This window comes from Scomber scombrus, chromosome 13 (genome assembly GCF_963691925.1).
Source record: "Scomber scombrus chromosome 13, fScoSco1.1, whole genome shotgun sequence".
Taxonomy (NCBI): Eukaryota; Metazoa; Chordata; class Actinopteri; order Scombriformes; family Scombridae; genus Scomber; species Scomber scombrus.
Window position 1 is genome coordinate 14563117 of NC_084982.1, and position 25032 is coordinate 14588148.

A 25032-nucleotide genomic window follows, 5' to 3' on the forward strand; every position below is an offset into this window, starting at 1 on the left:
CTGTGTTAGAAAGTCCCACCCAGTTTTCTAGTTGTTCTAGTAATACATTGTGATCAACTGTGTAGAATGCAGCACTGAGATCCAGTAAAATGGAGACTGCAATTCTGCCACTGTCTGTGTTTTAGTGAATGTCACTGAAGACCTGAATAAGAGCAGTGTAAGTGCTGTGGTGTGGTTGAAATCAAACAAACAAAAAAAAGGCAGTCAACCTGAGGCAGGCAGATTGTTAGATTTGAAGCAGTAGAATTTAGAGGAGTATAGTACTGAGAGGCTCGTCTTTTGTAGAACCTTTTTACCCCAGAGTTCATCAGCAAATAATGAATGGTATGAAAGGTCCCGCTTACATATCATATTGCGATTTACACTATAAGATGGAGACACTGAATGCAACCCAGCACTGTGTTGGGCTGGAATTAAAGACTATTATTTATTATCAATTATTTTCTCAATTACTTAACTGGTTATTTGATCCATAAATGTCAGAAAATGGTGCCATTTTTTTAAACTAGAGGGACAAGATAGGGGGGTCCATTGGCACCTTTGCTTTGTGCAATGGTGATCGAACCACTGGTGTCAAGTGCACAAGACAATACAAACATTAAAGGGCTGGAGATGAATAATAATGAATACAAAATATCATTATTTGCAGATGACACAATTCTATATATAACAGATTAATAAATGTATATATCATATTTATATATTTACATATTTTTACAATATAGCAATCTGGGAGATATTCAGTATATAAGATGCATTTTAAATAAATAAGATAAAAATAGATTTGTGTAAATGGTCCACTCTACCATTATCTATGGCGTATGCCACATACGCAGCCGACCCTGATTTGAATCCCGGCCGGAGATCCTTTGCTGCATGTCACACCCCCCTCTCTCTCCTGTTTCCTGTCTGTCTATTGTTAAATAAAGGTGTCTGTGCCGGAGAAAAGAAAAAAAAAGAAAAAAAAAGTTTACTGATGTAAGAACATGGTATACCTAACACAGATTTTAAAAATATCTACAAATTAGGAGTGTTGTCCATCCTCTTATCAAAGAAAATAAATTCAGTTTTAGATTATCGGAAGTAGAGGATGTATAAATGTCCTCAATTACAATTAATATTTTATCTAAAAGTAGTCATTCATCTTTCCTAACTCTATTAAAGATTTGGGATGATTTTAGATTAAAGTACCTGGCTAAAAATGTGTCAAAGAATACATTCTTCATTTACAAGAAACAAAATCAAGGAAGTTAATCTTAAATTTATTTATGAAATTTTATCTCACTCCTATAAAGATGTATACAATTTCAAAGGTAATTCAACACACTGTCCTCAATGTAAAACTAAAGAAGGAACATGTATGTATCTGTTCTGGCAATGCAATCTGTTTCAATTCACTCCTTCAGTAAATCAACTTTGAAAATACAATTTGATTTTAACCCTTTTTTTCTATTTATTAAATGAAATGCCCAGCTTACAATTAGATCAAACAGTAATGCAGAGTATTAATTACTGTAGCATATATATTTGATGTATATAAGAAATACATCAAATATCAGAATTTTTAGCTTTAGATAGATTAATTCTAGAAAAACATTTTTCTAGAGGTGATCAATAATGGATCTGGACAATTTCTGGCCCTGAGCCTTTATCGGCATACTGTAAGCACATTATAAATCAAGGACATATTATATTACTGTTACTTACAACTCTGTTGCTGTTTTTTTTGTTTTTGCTTTGTTTCTCTAATATACACCTTGTGTGTTAGTATGTACATATGTATGTATGCTTATATGTATGTGTGAGCCCAAGTCAACAAGTAAATGTTTCTACACTGAAAGTATATTGGTAGTGTAATAAGTGTGTTAAAGGTATATTTTTACATATAGGTGCTTTTCTGAGGGTATATAATGTATTTTTGTACTTTATCACTTAATAGCAATGTGGTGGTCATTAAGTATAATCTAAGTATATGCAAGTACACACGAGATGTTTGAGAAACTTAGGTTGTACTTTAGTATATTTATTAAAAGTGCACTATTTTGGTTGGCAAAGTAACCAATATTACAGCAATAATTTCATTATATTTAAGCACATCTTGAATACAACTTTTAACACACTAAGTACAACTTGAGTGTTTACAATCAAACACAGCTTTTCTTTTTAAAGATTTTGTTGGCATAGACACCTTTATTTATCAGTAGACCGACAGGAAAAATGGGAGAGAGAGGGGGATGTGACATGAGCAAAGGACCTCCGATCGGGATTCGAACCGAGGTCGGCTGCGTATATGGCATGTGCTCTAATCACTCGTCCACCTGCGCGCCAATCAAACACAGCTTTAATGCACTTCCTGGATAGATGAAAGACAAACAAGGGCTTTTAAAGTGAAAGAGAGAGTGAGTAAAGATGTTGCGTAAAAAAAACAAAAACTAAATGGTGAAAAAGTGCAGATCACTGTTTTTCAAAGCCCAAGATGCAACCTAAATTTCTTGTTTTTTTCTGCAACCAACGGTCCACAACCCAAATATTCAGATACTGTTTCAAAGCACTAAGGCAACCAGAAAATATTCACATCCGAGAAGCTGGAATACGACAATTTTGAAATGTTCTTCTCATAAAATGACTCAAAAGAATGAATTCATCATCAAAGTAGTTGCCAATTAATTTAATACTTGTCAACAAATCAATTTATTGACCAGATGCAGCTCTATACTGCATCTAGTACCTAGAATATCCTTCATTTGGAAACTGTATTATAAATATGAATCATACAACCTGTTACCTGGAATAAGCACATCTCAGAGAAAGCACTCTGCTGATTAGCTGAATTTGTGTGTTCACTTACATCTTACAAGAGAAAGTGCTCAATAAATTGACTGCTGATAAAACAAGAAATGCCTATCAACTGACAGAACCGTCTTTGGGGTGCATTGAGTCATCATGTTTCACTCTGAAATGGGTCAAAGTTAGTGCTAATACTTATATTAAGAGTAGATCATTATCCTGCAATAAAAAGGAGAAGGGACAGCACAGTGCACCCAGTGCTGTCTTAAACTAAGCTTTCAGTCACACACCCATTCATCAGGGCACACCAGGACAAACCAGGCGGAAGACAAACAGCATACTGAGTGCAGCGCAGTGTGCTGCCATCCTCCATATATACTGTACTTAATTGTACTTATGGTGTAACACGTGAGCGACTGTTGATGTGTGTGTTCCCAGGAGCTATTGTCAATGCACTTATGATGTATTTGATCCTATCAAATGCAACATTACTGTGGAAACTTCCTTATGTCTAAGAAAGCAGTATGAATTTAGGTAAATATTTGACAGGTGAAATTAGATATGAAACATTTAACAAAAAACTGATAAACACCCCCCCCAGCAGCTATGTACTTTTTGGATAATATATAACCTATTTGCATTCAGAGCTTTAAAGTAAAGGACATAAGCCTAATGAAAATGTATATGTGCTTTTTAAAAGTCTTACAAGATTAAACTTGTATTTATGTAAAATGGTTCAAAGTCACATTAACTTAAGTCATGTTTGGTCACATAACCAAGAGCTTTTTCAGAATACAACATGTACAATTTTAAAAAGTCAACTCAGTCAACTATTTATCCCAGCAAACCTGCGTTAGCCTATGTGGTGGACAGTTTAATAACTCCCCTAAAATAGCACAATGGTAAAGTGTAATTCACCAGATGGACACATTTAATCAACATAATGCAGACTGAGGGGAGCTGCCTACTGTACCTGCAGTCAGCTGGGCGACAGACAGGAAGATCAACGCCGCTTGAAAGCTCCGCTTCCCGGGACAAGTCATGGCAAGAGCCGCATCTGCTCCCTCTCCGACGCACCGTTTTTACGCAGCTACTCTACAGAAAACGCAACGCCACACATCTCGGTGAAGTCTAGTCGGCCATGTACCCTGTACAGACGCCTCACGCAGTAAATGAACGACAGGGAAACTGAGAAACGCAACGAGAGGCTTGCTCCGCCTCTGTTGACTGGAATTTAAGAGGATTAGCGCTGCAGACCTCTGATAAAGACATGTGAATGAGAGCCACAGAGAAAGTGTCTGATGCACATGCATTTAACTGCTGCCGGTCCAGTGAAACACCCCCTCCTGTCTGCTCACTTCACTGAGGGTGTCACTTCTGACTTGTTTACTGAATTCTTGCTGTAGATGAAAACACAAAACCACATTACACACTGAATTAGGTACAAGAAGACTATGAACTCCCGCTTCAGCACAGCAGCAGACACATAGGCGCACAGTACAGGGGAGATGTGCAGACTCTTTTCCACCTTTTCTATGCGCACATCTTAGCCAATAAATGTATGTCTATAGAAACGTGTTAGTCTGTCTCTGTTCAGATTATACATGGCAGCTGTAGGGTCGCAACTACAAATGTAGTTCACTATCAATTAACCTGCCAATTATTTTCTCTTTACACCAATGAATCATTAAGTAAACTATAAGATAGTACTGGACATTTTTATACATTATTAGAGGCCATGGTCTTCAAATGTCTTGTTTTGTCCGATCAAGTCAGTATCATGTATGACTCAGAAAAGTTTCAAATGCTCACATTTGAATTTGAGAAGCAGCAACTTCTCAAATATTTGGCATTTGTGGTTATAAAAAACAAACAAAAAAACGATTAATTGATTATCAAAATATATGGCGGTCGATTTTCTGTCAATCAACTAATCGTTGGAGCTCTTATGCAAAGAGACTAACAATTACTCCTATGCTGTTTTTTTAGTCTATACCTGCTCTATGTGAAAAGAGCCTTGAGATGAATTTTGTTGTGATTTGGCACTGTATAAATAAAGATTGATTGAATGATTGAACATTATTTAGGAATATGCATGACATGAGCACAATATACACTGTAATAATTATTCATCTAGAAATCATGATTTTGACACATTTAATAATGAAGGAACCCGCCTTTGTTGATATTGTACGTGAATGGTGATGATATTGTAACAATTTGCAATTAAATTATAAAACACAAATTTACAAGCAGTCGATGTGAGACATTTGTGGCCCCTGAGGGACTGGCAGTTGCCCAATTTGCCTGGTTAGTAATCCAGCCTTAAAAAAGGCCTACCTTGCACCCCTGTGGCCAATGTAATTCCTTTCCCTGGATGTGAACAGAGATCAGGTCAGCAAAATTGAAGAAACCAGGCTCAACAGATACCACTTCTAACATCCCATCCTGACCTGTCTCAGGTGAATATTCAATGTCTCTGCTGTACAGAACTCTGCAGAGATTCAGTTTGGCTCACCTGCATAAAAAAAGGTTATTTACAGGGGGCCATGTGTGGCCAAGTTGAGTTTCTCCTTCTCAGTGCTCCATAGCAACAACAGGTGCCAATATCACCATGGAGAGAAACAGAGAGAGAGTGAACTGAGCTTGATGCCAACGATTACATGCACAAATATAGAGGCTCAAAAAGTAATGGTATATGTATTGACATCAAAGTCCAGGCAGAAAAATAGTGCGACAGTTGTTGTTGACTACTGAATGAAAAAAACATCGGCTCTAATATGGGATATGCAAACACCATAAATGTTAAACCTGCGTCTGCACAGAATCTTGTACAGATACAGTGGATGTCAATGTTGAAATTTGAAACCAGTTAAAAATCCATATCTGTCAAGGCTGACTGCAAAAACAGATTTCTAATGTGAAGTTGTAGACCATTTGTAGGGCTTTGTATATTTAGGTTTTGATTTCATTTTCTAAATATGTAGTTATCTGAATGACTGTGACAATATACTGACAGTGCAGCAGAAAATGATCCAATAATGTAAAGCATTGCTAACTGTTGGTTCCTCATTCTCATGAATCATTCAGTTCATAAAAATGGATTGAATACAGCCTTTCTGGAAGAGGGGGGAACATCTTACCATTCCTGCCTCTCAGTTTTAATGTAGGTAAAAGTACATAACAAATACACAAACCAAATATAGAACCTTTAGGAAAATGGGACAGGATTCAGATTGGTGAAGTCAGTCCTCTGTACAGTGTGGCTGCACGATGGATCAAATGACACTGACACTGTTGTTGACACATGCGAGCGGGGCGTACGGCGTATCAGTACCCAGCTCTGGCATATTAATCAGTCAGCAAACCATCAGGAGCCCAGTTTTTTCTTTGACATCTACCAAGATATCTGCTGTGCAGGCAGTTTCAGTTTACAGCTGGCACTGAAAATGTCTGGGCCTTTGACCTTTTCCAAAGGAGTATAAATTAACTTGTTGCATACTCATTGCAGATATCAAGCTTCTTACCTTAAGAAAATAAATTATTGTGCATTACTGAATGAACTCACAGTAAAAAAACATGTCTAACTATAATGACAAAAATAGAGGCAGCCACGAGTTTTAAAGCTTCAACAGTCTGCTTCACCTTGTCTTGGTCACTACTATAAGCTGTTTGCTGAATGTCCTGTTAGATCTATAAATTACAATAGAGTGGTTGGAATGTGGGGTAGGATAGGGTTTGATTTGGAACTATAAATGCTTCCAAAATACAAATGACATGACCAACATCACTTGTTGGATGTTAAAAACCTTAAATAATGAACAGACTATTAGTCACTAACTGTAGTCATCATCATGAAAATCAAAGCCCAGGAAGAGTAAAAACAAAATAAGCATTGTAATCAAAAGTACAAATATAAATATCTCCTGGATACATTATCAAGACAAATGAGACAGATAAAATACAGTTTGTTTTTCTATTTAATCAATAGAAATCACTAGTTGATATAAAATGTTAAAGAAATTAAAAAAGGCTGAAGTTTGACTTCATTTACTTGACAATGCACGCATTAAGACAACAATGCACGAGTTAAGACAGTATACAGGCTTTACAGGCTTACTCACAGGCCTCTGGAGGAATAGAGTTCAGCATCATCTAGCAGATATTTTATTTGTTCTTTTAGCATTTGTCTCTGTAAAGCTGAAGAAACAAAACATAGAACAGGTACATGATTGAATGTAAAATCTACGGTGATATACAAAAGGTTTGTGGCAGAGTACCTAGTACTAGTCAGATGATATCTAAGGAAAAGAACGTTGATGTAGTATACAACTAAATGTTACAGGACTGATTAAACCCCAAGAACTCTCTGACAGCATTGTAAACAGCAGTGCACGAGGAACAAATTAAAAGATACTGCAACACTCCTTGCTATGATCACTTTCACGTTTACGAAGGTACGCAGATAAACTTGATTTCTTTTCCAAATAAGTCCATCACGATGCAAATGAACAATGCGGCACAATTAAAGAGAAAACGTGAAATTGCTAAACATAATATGTTCAGACATTGTTCAAACTGAAAATGTGTCACAATCTAAAAAAATGCAAGTCTACTCAAATGCCCGGGTAACGGTTTCTTCCTTGAAGAACTTCGCTAACAGTCCAGCTCCTATGTTATGAGATGAATAGATATTTTCCCATTTCCAAGACCACTGGCAGAAATGCCTGGTAAGTCATCTTTGGATGCCAAAATGTGTCCCGCCAAGTGTTTTAAAATAAATATAGGTCTGTGCCACTATAAGGGCACTGAACCAGTCAAAGTCTCTTGTCTTCAGATATTTCTATAGATGGTCCACCCTCTGGATGTCTTCAAAGGCCTTTAGTTTAGCTTGTGCCCCTTCTCCTCAAGGCAGGCTCAAATGTCTGTTTTTATTTTGTCCAGAGAGTTGTCGATCTTTGTGAGAGTCTTTTTGATGCGTAACGCTGTTAATCTGGCTGATGGATTCTGGTACCAGCACTCCTTCATGAGTTTAGCCATGGAGGTTAAAGTCTGGAAATAAATCAAGAAAATGAATTAATCAGTGTGTCACAAGTCAACATTAGAATGGTGAATATTAATAAAAGGCTTTTAGTACAAGAAGCACCAAGCCTGTGCATTATGACCAGAATCTCAGATCCAGATACAAGTCACATCATACCGAGCTGTTTTTCTTTTCAATTTTTTGTTCTGTTTCTTTTAATACTGCATACACATTTCCTGTATTTTCTGGTTGTTTTCTAATTAATAGACAAAAAAAATAATGATATATGGTCATTATATCATTGCTAAAACAACTAATCTAATGGTGGCCCAAGACTTTTGCACAGTACTGTATATAATGTCATATCACACAGCCCTAGAAGCACACGGACTTTATCTTTTTAAAAAGCAAATGTTTTAAAAATACTCACTGGGTCTGAGAACCATCTATTTGGGATGTTGGGCCTCTGCTGGTCCACACACACAACCTTCTTCATATCCTCAAAACTTGGATCACTCGGGACCACGTCATGAAAAGGTGGCTTGTAGTCTTCTACGATGCCTACATGAGGAGCAGAACACACAGCAATTCACTTTGAAGATCAAATCACTTCAAACGAAGTACAAAACATGATTTATAGTGACAAATGAGTATCATACAGAATTCATTAATTCACAGCGTTGTTCTTAACTTGTACTTAAGTGCAGCCTTGCAGCAAAACAGAGATGTGAGATTACTGTGCCAGAGGTAAATCAATATCCCAAATGTTACTAAAAGGCCTTTTCCTACTATAGAGTGGTAAAACAAATTGACAGTGAAAGGAGGAAGTAGGTTTCACATCAGGTGCATCTGGTTTCTCCGCAGACCACAGATATTGAATGTGGATGTGTGTATGAAGACCAAACCTTTCCATCAGCAGCAGATGGAAAGGTCTTAATTAAAGCAATGCTGTGTTAAAGCGTAAGTTGACAAATTTTCAAGTCTTAAAACAACAGTCAGTTGCCCAAATGAACATTGGAACAGGTTTTGTTCACTGTTATCAGAAAGTCCAATCTAATTGAGCTTTTCTAATGCAAGTGATGGGGGACAAAATCCGCAGTCCTCGTTTAGAGCATAAAAGGGATTTGAACGTTTATCTGAAATAATATGTGGTTTTAGTTGTCTGAGTTAGTCAAATAGTGGATAGTGGATATCTTCTACAATTATAGTATTTTTATTAGCCTCATTATCTTCATATAAGCTTGCAAATATATTTTTGTACAGACTGTGAACTTTGTCCCCTATTACTTAAACTGAAAGTGCATTATGATGATGTCTGTTAATGGCCAGTATGAATGGAAAAGAAATGATAAAAAACTTACCACATTGCAATATCAATGTGACACATTCACAAGGCTTCCTTTACTTACAATCTGCCACCCTGTTGTTTTCTGATCATTAACAATCTACAGTATGATATTGTGGTTATTATTCTGCTTATAGGGAATAATTTCCTCAATTTATGAAGATGTGAAAAATATGTGATAGAAATGAAACAGGAGTCCAGAAGTACCCTGATATGGAAACCATGTACTGACCATTACTGACTGTCCTCCTAGCGATCTCCCACAAGACGAGGCCGAGGGCCCAGATGTCCACTCTTTTGTAAGACTCAAAGCAGTCCATCTGAATGGAGTCATCGAGCACTTCTGGGGCCATGTAACGCTTTGTGCCCACTTTCGGGTTGTTCCCCACATCCAACTCATTGGTGTCTTGAAAATGCATCACTGCCAGACCTAGCATGAAAACAAAAAACACTAAATTTTTCATCTCAAACAACTGGGATCCGAACAAAACATTCAATACTCTCAATCAACTGATTTAAATGCTGACGCGCTCGTGCCGTCGTAAACAGACCATGTCCCCTACACAGGATGTACTCCTACATCATAACAACTCGCCTCGGAGACAAACAACCACTAACGTGTTTGTCGAGACAGCAAAATGCGTCATCTGATGCAGACTTTAATACATCAAGCCTGTAAACATGTCGAGCCTGTCGCCATGTTAGGGTTGGTACCTGAATTAGTTTTTATTCAAGTATCTCCAAATGGAACATAAGTGTATTAGATAAAGTGGCCTGAGTTGTTCAACGTGAGTTTTTGGTTAAGAGCCTGGGTGGCACACTTAGCAGTGGTTATTCTTCCTAAATTGACAACAAGACTAAGCAGATAGACTGATATTACTGCACATGCATCTCTTATGAAACATTCAAAAACATAACACACATGACACAATTAACCTCTTCAATAGCTTGAAGGTGGTGAATATCCTTTTTACACGTATGGTGCATCAGCTTAAATCAGCTCTTTATTGAAGCTATATGATGTTTAATAAAATCTTCAAAACCAAAACTCCATGTTTGTTATGCCTGCACCATTCAATGTAATGGAATTCCAGTTATCTTATATTTTATACACATTTACCAAAAATTTAGCCTGACATATTTACATCTTTGGACACTCTCCACTAGAATTTAAATTAGGTGCTGTGGGAATGAACTACGCTTGTCACAACTGGCTTGCCAGGGCAGCATTGCTTGGGAAGGGATTAAATATAAATCCTATCCACATCTTGAAAGTAAGCATTTAAGTTAAACTTTAACAACTCACCAAGGTCAGCGATGCAGCACTGCCCATTCTTTTTAACCAATATATTTTTGCTCTTCAGGTCTCGGTGGGCAATGGCCGGTTTGCCCTGAGTGCCGAAGATCTCGACATGGAGATGTGCCAGGCCGCTTGCGATGGAGAGTGCCATACGGAGGCAGCCGGACGCTTCAAGGGTGCTGAGTTGAAGGTAGTCATATAAGGAGCCCATCTCGTGGAAGTGAGTGATTAGCCACAGCTGTGTACTGGAGTTCCTCGAAGTCATGTCTGAAGCTATGAAGCCTAAGTTGAGAAAAATAATAGTAACATTAATTATGTTAAAAGAGTTTTGATCCAACACATGCACGGTAACATGTTATCAATGAAACATGCTTGGTCACGAAAGACAAAGTAGAATGTTCTCACGGTTTCTTAATTTTAAAATTAAATAGCATTTTAAGGGCACAGGCCCATTCGAATGATCATTATGATGCAATCCAATTATGCTATGGGAGTGTTTAATTAGCAATTATACATACATACATTCATGGGCTGGGATTCTCCATCATGTGCTACGTACCCAGAATGTTCTCGTGTCTCAGCAGTACTGTGTTGTAGATCTCAGTCTCTCGAAACCAGGACTTCTCATCTCTGGAGGAGAAGATTTTGACGGCTACACTTTCTCCCTGCCATTGGCCTCTCCAGACTTCACCATAACGGCCCTTACCTGGTGTGGAAAAACGTGGGAGAAATGAGCAAACAGCACAGACAGAAACACCTTTAACAACGACGCAGAGATATGGAGAAAAAAAACCCTGTTTTGTATTGATGTAAAAGGGTGTTACTGCTGTGGACAACTGCTATATCAACTGTCAAGAGAATGCATTTTGCATCTGTAAAAATAATGACAAAACAAAAAAATTACTTTAATAGAATACTATAATTAACCTTATTTTTGTTTTGCATAATCTGTGACTTTACACTTGCATTAATCAATAGCTGAACTGTCATCAACTGTTGATGCAATCAAATGAAATGAGAATGAACACTAACGCTGCAGCAATATTACACTTTTTTGAACCTCAACAAGGAGCATTTCACCAGCACAAAATGTGATAGAAGTCACTGTCTGCTAGCTGCCCTGCACTTAAAGGCAGATAAAGTAACTGAGTGACTAGTGAAGAAAGACAATCATTTAGAAGCTCAGATATCTTTGTCAAAACTTGGTGAAAGCATAACAGGGCTAAAAGGATAGTTAGTGTTGGAGTTACATTCATCAGGGGATATATGTGTAAATGAATGCCAAATGTGACAACAGGGGTGATGAGTTGACTTCTAACTATCTTAACCTTTAACACTGATAGCTATGGCAATGTGTTTGTCCATATGAAATTATGTTTGCTGTTGGTAATATTTTCTCTGACACTAAACATACTGCAACCACTCTCAAAAATAAAAATCTGTGTTATTCTGGCTCTGGGGATTTGATTGCTGGAACTGTTGCGCATGCTTTCTGGCTCCTTTTCATAATATCCCCACAGTACTGGCCTGTTTTGCAACCCAAATGTTTATTTCAAATGACAGGACATGTTCACAATAGCCAGGTGCCAATATGAACACAAACTGGTTTTGCTCACTGTAATCATTCCTTTTGTTCTTCCATTAAGAGATCCCATCCCAAGGTGCTTCCTATGTAAGTGATGAAGAACAAAATCCACACCCTGAGCAAAACTGTAGTACAACATTAATCTGAAATGATTGTTGCAAGACAGACTTGAAAAATTGATGGGTATGTTTGTTGTGGATAAACTACTTGCATTGCATGTATTGGACAATCTTTGAACATCCATTGGGAGGCAGTAAAAAGTCTATTAGGATCAGATAAAATATGATTCACAAACCAGATTGAAGGCTCATCAGAGTAGCCAAGTTGCTATAAAGCAATACTCCTTTGTGGCAGTCATGAACTCTGTAAAGTTATCATGGCAGCAATAATTTGCTCCTTCTTCTCAGTACATGTAAATAAACAGAATTAGCACAACTCCACACTGTAGAGGGCATTCTGTGTCTATACTCTGCTCTGCTACTCTGAAGAAAAAGCCGAGCCAGGATCAACTTTATTTGTGGAAATTTGCTGCATTTCTTCTTCCAAAGCCGTCTGTACTGGCCCCCCCATTGTGCTGATACAAAGGTCTCACTGAAATGAATGAGGAAGCTGCATATTTTTATGCAGTGAAGTTTTGAAGTTTGAAAGGTGCAAGGTAGCGGCAAGAAACCCAAAAGGGCTTATACAGGGCCTCTACCTATATTAGAATTCACAAGTTAGATATAAAAAAACAAGTAACTATGAAATAGAAAAAATAATAATTACCATAAAAATAAAGAAAATTATAATAGTGTAGAAGTGTGTGCGTGTGTGTGCACACACACAAAAATATGCTAATTTCAATAACAACACAGTGTTTAAAGGGACACCTACCCACACACTCATTGAGTGTGATTTGTCGAGCGACAGTTCTCTGAACAAGGAAGGGAAGTCCTGAGCCACTTCCTGAAGTGCAGGAGTGATCCAGCAGATCCTAAGAAAGAGAAGAACAGAATAAAATAGTTAAAGGCTTGTATATTTAAATGTGTGTGTGTGTATTTACATGTGTGCCTATACATTTTTCAAGTGAGCCATCTGAATGAAAACCTTCCCACAGTAATCTTGCAGCTAGCGCCTAAAAATTATGATATAAGGAGCATCTGGGACTCAGATGGAAGCTAACAAGCAGGACGCCTTTGATGTGGCACCCACAAGGGATGGAGGGGGGCAAGCTGTGTGTGTGCCAGGATATTGTCTGTGTGTGTGTGGGTGTGTGTCTGTGCTGGAGGTGCAGGGTGCCCCCTGGTGAGTAAACAACAGAAGTGCCACCCCCTCCCTGGTGACTGGTGTGGGCGCTGGAGATTTTATCTAATCCAAGGGCCAGACTCCCAAACAGGCGCAATGCTGCTAAGCCTTTTATTTTTATCTCAGCTATAAGACATGCAGCATCCGAGCACCGACACAGGAGGGCAGTGCGCAGCAACAGAGACAGCAGCTGCTGAGAAATACAAAGACTAGGGTTGAAAACAACAGAGAAGAGTGATGCCTCAGATAAACAGATGCATAATGCAAGAGACAATTTGGAATCACAACACAGGAATGCAAGATGGAGGCCATAAAATGAATGAGGAGCTTAAAATCCTCTCTTTGGTACAGCAGGATTGTTTTTAGCAGAGTGTATTTGGGCCAGGCCGTTAAGCAGCAAAATGCAATCAGAATGCAACAATATCATTATAATCAGAGACGACTTCTGGGCGGCAGGCTGCAGAGGGACGAGCACATGTGTTTCAGTCCAATTTGCTTTTCATATCCTCACCACTGTTCCTAATAGCCTCTCATACATGTAGTGCTGCCAAGCACTTTTTAATTATGCTGAAACAAACATTATGTGGCTCCATATTTGGGCATTTCATTGCCAGCTGCATCGATGGACTTTGAAAATAGCTTGACACAGAGCCAAAATCAGCTATTTCCCTTTCTCTCTGGCAAAAAAAACATATATACATCTATGAGTGATCACACTTTAACAGTTGCATATGTTATTTTCAAGTCGCTTAATAGAAAACAAATGGCACAGTCTGACATTTTAAGAGTTTAAACATGCTCAAAAACATTCCTGGTTACATGAAAACTGAAGAAGACAGAAGATTTTAACTACAGATGTGAAATAAATGTTTTCAATCCAAATACTGAAGTTTCATAATATACAAAGTATGCTTTTGTGAGGATAGAAAATGAGAAAAATGGACGGTAACAACCATATATTTTGTTAGGGCTCAAGCCAGACTGTGAGCCGTCTCTGCTGAACTTGATTACACAGTGTACGAGCCAATGAATGTGCTGGGTTGTCTTTCAGACTAAACGCTAACCACAGGACTCCACCTAAACTCTGGATCAGTTTAGCGGGCCTCAAAAACATAAACCACTCTGCAGAAAACTCACAATCCATGGTTGAGAGGAGAGAAGATAAATAACAAAAGACATTCCGCTAACAGAGAGGAAAATGGATGGGGGAGAGGCAAAACAAGTTTTAGAAAAAATTCCAGCAACTGCTCTGATGCTCTCACACACACATCATATACATGTAGCCACCATATATTGCTTTAATGTTTTTATATAACAATTACCAAACAATATTGAGACTGTGATACACAGAGTTCAGAATTGACTCTCTGCACAGTTGAATTTTATCATTTTTTAAGACCTGCACATGTTGACATAACAAATACATTATGCACTATAATATATTAAATTGTAAATATTACCAGTGTGCTTCTTATGGTATATCTACAATATGTGCAGTTACTATAACAAACATGAGGATTCTGGGAATTGTTTGTACTCTCTATTTAGTGATTTACTCATTTACAACTTAACAGCAACTGATTGAGTTCTTTTTATCTTGACTCAAATTTATGCTTTTTAAAACTTCTCTGTGCAGTATGTGTGTCATGTTTGGAGTTAATCACACTTGGCATATAAGGCTAAACTCTCTAAAAACAAAAACAGTGCTTGATCACAGTTTTGTCTAAATGAAGGTGAACACGTTATATCATGCCAATTACGTCTGTACCATTAGTTATCTTGTGGTAAATAGTTCAAAGAAGAGAAGGAAGTCTCCACAAACCCTAATCCAACATTGTTCTTACTCATCAGATGAATCCCTTAAGTTAATGAAACACATAATTTGAGATGGGGTTTCCATTTATGTTGTTGGTGCATATATTTGTGCCTCAGCATGACTTTAAAGAGACTGTCTGTAATCCGAGTGTGAAGAGAAGAGTTCCCTTACCACCCACAATCATAAACAAGACCGGAGGCTGCTATCACACTTGAAATGGTTACACAAGACAACTAAACGTGGGTTATTAATGTTTCCTGCTAAGGTAGCATATTTGTTAACACCAGTATTTAAATAAAGCATACAAACCAGCCAATATTTTCAATTCTGATAAGGCAAGAAGACACAGTTTCCTCCTCACAGATCCTGAAGTTATTTAATTTTACACAATCTGTTAACAAGTACTGTGTCCTGGTCTATATTTCGTAGCACTGCACATACTTCAAACTTCTTCCACACAGCAGGTATATTGTGCCCCATGAGAAGTTGTGAATAATGTACAACTACATGATATGGCAGCTGGTATAGAAGGAAAATGAATGGGTTAAAATAAAGAACAGAAGTTTGATAGTGTACCTATGAATTAAAACTTCTCTTTCATACAGGATATCCTCTCCTTTTCAAAGACAGTGTTGAAGGTAACATTCATAGTATACACTACTCACCGCCAGAGTGCTCTCCCCCACGTTGGATGCTATGAGGCCATCAATTGTTCCATATTCAGCATCTCGAGATGTTAGTCTCTCCATTTGGTTGTTGTGAATGCGTCTAAACACCAGAATAGCGATACCAGAGAGGATGATGAGGGCGATGATGGGCGCCACAATGACGATAACCAGCGTGGTCACACTGTAGCTGGATAGCTCTTCAGCTGCAAGGGGAGAGACAAATTGACTTCAATCATGTCATCATTTTGGACATTTTTAGAACACAGAAAAGGCTTGTTTTTTGTGGCTTTTGCTTGTCAGGAGAGTGAGTAGAGTTGCTTGAAGTAAACAAACTGGAGAATCAACTAGAACTTAATTATGCTTCAAGGAAAGCGGATAATAAGGAAGTACATTGGAGGGGAAACTTTTCGTTGCTTTTCCTCTGACTGGACCACACATGCTGAGGCTCAACAATACACAAATCACAGGTTTGCAGCACTCTGAAGACCGTCTGAAGAAACCAGCTGAGTGTGGGGGTGCACACAGAACACAAATGCGTATGAGCACTCACACACACACACACACACACACACATACACTGAGTGGATCTCATCAAGTCAGCAGAGGCCAGCCTGAGGAACTGACCACCATTCACACTTTCCAAACATTCCAAGGGAAAGACTGCTCAGCTCTGCCCGTAGCACAGACAATGATCCCCTTTTCTCAACTTGCATAATGAACTCTTTCTCCCATAAACACATTACTAGCAACACATTCTAGGAGCTCACTAGACTTGAACCAAACACTTAAGGACAGGATGCATTTAACTAGACAAATTCATAGAGAAAATTTTTTTTTTCTTTTTTCTCCCAACTGTTTTTCTAGCAACCTGACAGGATGAGGAATGTTTACATCAGTAGGAGTGCCAGAATATTTTTCATAACATTCTAGAATTAATAAATTATCTGGAAATCATGTGAATTGTTGAAATGAACCGTTAACTACACCCAACTGGTGCCCATAGAAATATTATCTCAAGTATAAGCGTGCCATGTTGGAGTCTCGTCATCACTGTGAGGTTGCCAGGCAATCAGCAGAAACTCCAGAAAGTCACTGCTCCTGGCCAAGAAATAGTTAAACCCATAAACCCTGCTAAAACCACAAATTGTCGTTTTTACACTCCTGTTTTTGTATGGATTAAACAAAAGAGAAGCCAGCTGTTTCCAGTCTTTGTTCTAAGATAAGCAAAGCTAACTGGCTGCTAGCTGAAGCTTCATATTCAGTGGACTGATATAAACGGGGCATAGATCTTTTCATCTAATTGTCGACTAGAGCTAAGAAGCCTATTTCCAAAAATGTCAAACTATTCCATTAAGTCTGATCTAATCGCCAGAAAGAGACGGCGACGATATTTCAGGTGCAACCATTTATTTATGCAACATAAAATAAAAGGCTGCTGTGGAGAGAAAAGTGCAGGTGAACGCAAAAAAGGGCAACAACAGCTCTCTGCTTATAGATGGCTGCCTCTCCTTAACTCCCAAGTGGCTTCACCCCCTGAGCTCCTGTCAGCCAGCTCTGACAGCCTCTGAGAGGACACAGAGGAAGTGAACCATGACTAAAGAATATTCAAAACCTCCCTCTGGTTGCCCACTGTCTCCCCCATTTCTGTTTCATAAGGCGCCAGGAGTGTGACTGCACAGAGGTGTAATTCAGGTCAACAGAAACCATCCACAACAGCCGTGGCACACAGTTTCACTGCTGATGGCGGAGCCCTCTCCGAAGAGAAAGCCGAAGAGAAATGAATATATTTGACTCTAACACAACAACAACTAACCCCATGTGGCCAACTCTGAAAAGATTAAATCTAGGCAGCACTTTCTGTGGAAGGGTTGTAGTGTTTTGGTTATAAAGTTCAATAGGAACATCAACAGATGGAGCTCTTGAGCATTACCTTAACGAAAGGTGCAGAAAATAGTGCTTAAAACTGCATCCTGGGTAGTATAGTACCTTACCTTTGACAGGTAGCTCCACAGTGCTGTTCATGTTACACAGGCGTCCATGGCAGCATTCCACAATCTGGTCTCTGGAGGGTGGGGTCTTGCAGGTCAATGTGCTCTGCTCATAGATCTTAAAGCATCCTTTCTGGTACACAAGGGAGCCGGCGTTGACGGTCAGAGATGAGAAACACTGGTGGCCCATGCAGCGATTCCCTGTTGCACATGAGCTGCCCTCACACACACACTCATGCTCCTCTTTCACGAGGGGCTTCACTTCCTCCTCTGCAAAACATTCAGGTATATTTAGTTGGTTAGAAGGTAAACCTCAAACAAGGAGAAATTAAGCTGTTGCTTTTATAAAGTAAATCCAAGCAGATTTTTGTAAGTTTTGCACAGTCTTACGTGGCATAAGGTCTATAGTGAATTGAAGCCAAGAGAAATGTGTACAATGTGTACAAAGTCACCTTTCCCTGGAGCTTGCACAGTGACGTTCATGTTACACAGATGGCCCTGACAGCACTTGACAACATGGGCCGATGAGGGTGGCGTGGCACAGGTGGCTCTGCCCTCCTCATCGTCCCTCAGGCAGCCCTTCTGTTGGACAGCCGCCCCATCAATCATCTTCAGAGAGGAGAAACAGTGCTGGCCTGTGCATCGATGATTATGCTCACACACGCCGCCCTCGCAAAAACACTCCTGGTCTCTGAGGACTGGTCTGCCAGCAGACGGCTCAACATCTGATAAGAGGAAAACAAAGATATGGGGAAACCCATTAGAGCGATACCATTAGTATGCCATTAAATTAAATGGCGTTTACTCAGATGAGAGAGCATGCAAGTTGACTCTTGTGTTGGCCAGTCATTGCAATCTAACACTGACTCAGTCTTTTCCACATACAGATTTTTTTCCAACCTGTTTTTTGTAGTATGGTTTTCCTCTGTAAAATTCTGCCTATATGCTAATTCAATATTATCATAAACTGGTTATCAACAAACTGTACCTATAAACTAACAAAAATAATTATCACAGGTTTTTGGTGATGTAATGTAGAACAGTGGAACATAATTCATTGTACTGAATAGAAATGTGACTATGCATACATTTGCTGTATTAGGATATATCAATGGAGGAAATACTATATATCGAATTAATGAGTCAACAGGAAAGGTCCTAAGCAGATCTGCAAAATTTCCCAAATTTGTTGCTTAACTTATTAATAAAGCTACTGTGCAGCCAACTGTTCTAGTTTCCCACAGCTACAGGAACGTCTGCAACGTTAGAGGATTATCGAATGCCAAAATGATCCATTTCTCATTCCCCGGTATTCTAAAAAGACTGAATGGTTATTTCTGATAATTAATTATTTAAAGGCCAATATCAAATAAAAATCCAGGTTTTCCTGATTAACTTTCAGGCGAGATATTATTCAAACAATGTTACAACGCCTCACCTTTCGCTTGTGGCTGCAATGAGATGTTCATGTTACACAAATCCCCATAGCAGCACTCCACCGCCAGCTCGGCAGTTGGGGGGCTTTCGCACCGCAAGGACCCAGCTTCATTACCCACAATGCAGCCCTTCTGGAGCACCGAAGTCCCATTAAGTGTGGAGAGGGAGGTGAAGCACTGCCGGCCGAAACACCGCTCCCCGTTGATACAAGACGACCCGTCACACAAACATTCAGGCATTCTCACACTGTCCTCACCTAAAAAAGAAAATGATGAAAACAGGTTAGAATTCATCCTTGCAAATAAGAGTGCAGCAATGAAACACCAATCATATGCAATTAATATACCTCATCTTTTGTGACAGTAAATGATCAGTGCTTATCCTTCTCTTAAGTATGCATGAGTGTATGTTGTCTTGCTTGCTCCACTTTTCACTGCATTCTGAATGTGCCCACCACTGTGATTGTCAAAAATAACTGAGAGACAGCATATTACTGAGACTGACTGAGCAGGATGAGCGAGGGGGAAATGTGAATGATTGGTCTACGTATGTAAGTTGCATGGAGGGGATACAGAGAGACACAGAAGCTGAGAGACTGTTCATATGTTAACTAGAATAAAAGAAATAAAAGACAAGGTGGGAACACAGAAGTCCACCAAATACCTTTCATGCATGTGTTCAGGAGAGTGTGTGACCTGCTGTAATCTAACTAACCCTATGTCTCGTCTATAGTTAGTGAGAGAGCTAAATTCAAGTAGATCCCCTGTTAATAGTAGCAGTAACACCCCCTCGCTTTACCTACAGCTCTCTTTTAGATCTGAAGTGTGGAAACATGTTGGTAGAGGAAGATGCTTACCTTCCAAGCCAGAGCAGGGAAGACCAGGACGATGAAAACTAAAAGAAACATGTCCCCAGCCATCATGGTAGACCTACATGAAAAAAAAACAAACAGAAACAACAAAAACCACTTCATGAATGAGTGTTTTTCCAGACAAAAAGGTCTGCAATTGCCTCCCAAAAAAAGCATGGTTATTTCTACACTGATGCATTAAAATACCTTTAATACATTTGTAAAGCATCTTTCGGGCCACCATTCAGTGAGACAGAAGACCAAGAGACACAGATAGATAATGACAGGATTTGCTGTCGATCTAAGAGTATTAGAGAGAGCAATTTTACAGAGGGAGACCTTTCTTTTTTCGGAAAAAAAAGAAAGAGTCACAACCAAGTTTAAAATGCTCAAGTAAAGTGGGTCTCATGCCTTCCTGTTGTCCTGGCAACAAGGCACTGAGTGGCAAGCAATGGGGAGACTGGTGCTCTCCTATTGGCTGCTTCTGTGCGTGTATGAGTGTGTGTGTTGATGTTTTCGTGTGTGTGTGTGTGTGTGTGTGTGTGTGTGTGTGTGTTGGAGGGACAGGCTGCTTGGTACATAGGGGAGAGGAGCAGACAGACGTGAGGGGAGGAGGAAGAGAGGGAGGGGGGGGGGGGGGAGAAAGAGGAGAGGAGCACAGCGGGGAGAATGAGTGTGGGAGCCCAAATACTATCGTTTAAAAGACCTGGAGACGGTCTAATCCTTCAATATTTAATGCGTCTGTAGGAACGTCCACACACGCTGTGCAGTTGTTTTTGTTTATTCACAGTGGCAGATTTTTTTTACAGACCACCAGTTTAAGTCACACTGTAAACTCTAGGGGGAAAAAAATACCCCACCCCCCCCCAAACTACCCATTTTATAAAGATGATATGTGAGTTTTGCGGAGACCTCATAGCCTGGAGCGTGCCCCGTTTATGCCATACTAAGCACTACTACTGTTATCTTGGCAGCATGTGTGTGTGCGCCTGAGTGCATCTGTGCAAATGATAAATACCCCAGTGCCTTCCCCCCACCCCTCCTACCTGCACCCCCCCAGGCCTTTGTGCCCGTCTCCCAGACATAAATGATTAAGCACGTGATGTTAGCATTAGCCTAACAGCGGCGTCTGTACGGGCCGCTCACACACAGACCACATGCTGCTCCTTTAATCAGAGCACAAAACAGAGGCTGCCACACAGAGATAATCAGGAGCTCTGTCTGCTCCCTTCGGACCGGCGGAGAGGGGAGCAGCGATGGGGGCAGGGAGCGGGCAGGAGGCGGTAAGGGAGGTATAACCAGGGGGCAACTGGGGGACAGCGGGTCAGAGAACGGGGCCAGTGTCGGAGAGACCGTGTGGGCCAGAGTGGGCTGCAAAAGTGAGATAGGCTACAGGGAGGGAAGTGGGACAAAGAGGTGTCTGGTATCAGTGCCCGGGGGGACAGTGGGAAGAACAGCACCATGCTGGTGGGAGACGGTCGGCTGGGCCACGGTTAAGCCAGGGGGCCGGAGGAAACAGGACAAAGAGACGAGCAAGAGGAGTCAGAGACAATAGTCTGGAGCACAGAGTTACTGAGTGCAAGAGTCACTGAAAAAAAAAAAAGTTATTTCGTCTGACTAGTTATCTTGATATTGACTCACATCACCCATGTAGAAAGAGCATAACATCCTGACTCACGCACGGCTGACAGATCAATAACTCCCCACATTTAACTAGTAGAGCGTGTCACGAAGCTCCACTTAATGGCCTCAATTAGTGTAGGTAAATGATTTGTTGCATTTGTGTTTACATTTGCAGCTGAAAGACCCTCAACGGGACACTGAAATGATCTCCCTCGCAATTCCTCTCACCCACACGTGCACTTTATCTTAAGTAAGCTATTAAAAGCTGCGGCCTCCAAAACATTTGTATGCATGTATTTCTATTTACACTGCTTACGTTGCATAAGCACCCACATCTATCCACACACCAGGCATGGTAGCTGGTAACATATCATCAGACTAGCTAACAGCTTTGCTTGATGAATATGCAGCCAGGACTTGTCCTGATACTGGAAACCACTGAAGGGATTCTTCGGGGAGAGAGAGTCAGGGCTCGCATCTGCAGAACTGATTGCGATCTGAGCAGACAACTTTATGGCGCTGTGTGTATGTGTGTGTTGCAGCCCTCTATCCCTGCGTATTGAATTCTCTGGCAGTCTTCTGCAGTGTGTGTTCACAGAGCTGACATCCTGCCAAGGGTGCGCTCTCATTTCCCCCCTCTATCTGTCTCATCCCCCCACTTTCCTTTTATTCGCTCTTCCTATATCCTGATGCGGTGTTGAAATAGTAAACCAGTATGAAAACCACATGGTAATGATAACTTAATACCTTTTCCATGTCCATTCAAGGGTGTTGGAGCTGATAATCTAATAAGTCTGACCACAGTATGATGTAGAGGGAAATTTCACACAAGCTTGAAAGGAGGACCAACTGTTATTTTACATATAAACAGTGTCAAATTTTCTTGTTTTTAACATCGATTAAGCTTCAATTTAACTCCTTTCCTCAACCTCTGAAATGTCAGGAAGTCTAAATTTAGTGTCTTGAGCCATTGTTTGCAGTACAAATAAGTACATTTACTGTATGTAGCATACTTAAGGTGGCTATAATCTGTATTTTTTGAGTAGCAATGTCTCAAATGACAATGCATCATTCTCAAATAACAAAAAAGAAAATAAAGAATTATCATCCAGAATTATCACTGAGCTTATCTTTTAGTTGTCCGGCAGCAACTTTACTGTTCTGGTTCACTTTCATTTCACAGTCTCTGGCGAAAATGCTATAAAAACCTACTGTACATGTCCTGCTCAGCACCAGACAGCAAACAAACACGGTTAATGACTAGCTGGGGAATACTGTCAACAATTTAGCAGCCAAATGTTGTTTCCACTGCCTTCAAGTTATTGCAGGTATAGTTTTGAGGCATGTGTACTTGGGTATTTCCATTTTTGCTGCTTTAAGGTTCTACTGTACAACATTTAAAAGAGATATATATATTTATTTGACAACTATAGCTACAAGATATTTTGCAGATTCAAGGATAAGTCTGGTGATATTCAACCACCAAAGCCAACAATTGATTGAATTGATCCTGCTAACATATGGTCTGTTTAGCCAAAGCCTGATATAGCATATTCCACAGTGCAGTTGAGCTCTACAGTTGTCATAAAACTATAAAAAAAAAACTGGGTGACGTATTCCTTCATTACGATGAACATGGGTTGTTCATTTCGGGTTGATCACACATACACAATCCTGGTGGTGTAAATCCCCACTGATACACCTAATCCACAGCTTAAACATGTTTGGGTCAAGTTGGTCAAACTACAGTGAATAGCTGGAAATATAGATCCATAAATTAAATTATTTGGTCTTTATATTAAATTTAAAAAAATATTTGTGACCCCTTGTTAAAGAAATACATACAGAGGAATATTACACACATAATATTATACAGAAGATTACCGTCCTTATCTTTTAAGATTTCACATATAAGATTTGTTATCATCTTATAAAAGATGAGGCATTCTGGAAACAACTGACAAACGGTACAGCGAGACTTTGGAAGAAGCTCCACTTCAACCAAGCTGCAAAGTTTAAAGGCTGCTTTCACACTGAGGCATCAGTAGCATTAACATATAACAGTATGAAAGGAGGTGTTCTGCACAGTGATTCATTTGACTTGTAAAAGTACATTTAGGCGCCAATTCTTGTTCTCTGCTTTGACGTTGAAGTATCTGATTTGTACTTCTTCATGTATTATGTCAGTGTGTCTGAGATCTGTAAGCACTGACCTTGCACATAGAAATATAAAAACCATACAGAGCTCAACACAAGATGCCCAAAGTGTGACTTGGCAAGTGAAAAGTATGTTAGGGTTGACTCCTGCTGAGTACTGCTGGAAGGACATGAAAGTGATCCTACATCAGCGCTCACACTTTGTGACGCCATGTTTCCTTCCCAGACTCTTTCCAGTGATCCCACTCCACAGGGCTATCGTGATAAGCACTTCTCTAAGAAGTTGTGTAGATCTTAAAGTGATTAGATAGAGATGATTAAACATGCCACTCAAATGCAGTGATGTACATTTCTCCAAATGTCCAATTAAACCTATTATTTTATTGCCATCTGTTGTTTTCAAGTAGCACTTTAAAACTGTTTATACCTTTAAACAGTAAAGAGAATTGTAATAGTCTAATTGGATGGATGCTTTATTATTTTGGTCTGTTTTGTATTCAGGTCAGGAAGAAGGAGAGAATGACAAAACACTTCTTTGCCTGATGAGCATGGTGTTTCACTAAGGTTGAGGAGGGAGGAGGCTGGAAGCCCTGCAGGAGCTGCTGAGTCATCATGCTGGCAAAGAGGGAGACGAGAGGTGGAATCTGTGTCTGAGCTGGCAGCCTGGCACAGTTACCATGGCACAACTAGCCCCAGCACCGAGTAAACTGCAGCAAACTGCAGGGAGGCAGGGGAAGAAACAGGCAGAGTCTGGAGTGATGCAGAGCCTGCTGTTTGTGTCCCCGTCCCTGTCCCCGACCCAGACCTAGACAGCCAAAGTGCCAGCATGCCATCAGGGACACACAGATGGTTCGCTCCTAGGTGGATGTGGGTGTAATACGGACCTGAGGGCGAAAGTCGTCCTCTTTGCAGTAGCCCACATTCATATTCGCACTACAGCTCAGCAAACCAACACATTCACTACAGCCTAAAAAACACTCTCTGCCCACAGTCAAATACTACACTGGACATGACTAAAACTAACCAAGAGAAAGGGAAACAAAAAAAACTTTTAGAGGAGTAATGAATGAACACACACGCATACACACCAAGTACAATATAAGCTTCCTTGAAAAGAAGGGTAGATACTAATGATACCATAGTGTTGGATTTAAATTATTTTTGAGTAT

General features: G+C 39.8%; 1 protein-coding gene across 1 annotated transcript; it reads right to left on the reverse strand.

Moving 5' to 3' along the window:
- Positions 1-6474: 6474 nt before the first annotated feature.
- Positions 6475-20155, reverse strand: LOC133992512 (activin receptor type-1-like). Its single transcript, XM_062431149.1, is given in 12 exon segments — positions 6475-7839; positions 8241-8371; positions 9388-9585; positions 10462-10737; positions 11015-11161; positions 12914-13013; positions 15806-16011; positions 17800-18066; positions 18249-18521; positions 19235-19489; positions 20090-20113; positions 20116-20155. Coding segments are annotated over 12 exon segments (2052 nt in total). The 3' UTR covers positions 6475-7704.
- Positions 20156-25032: the final 4877 nt, after the last annotated feature.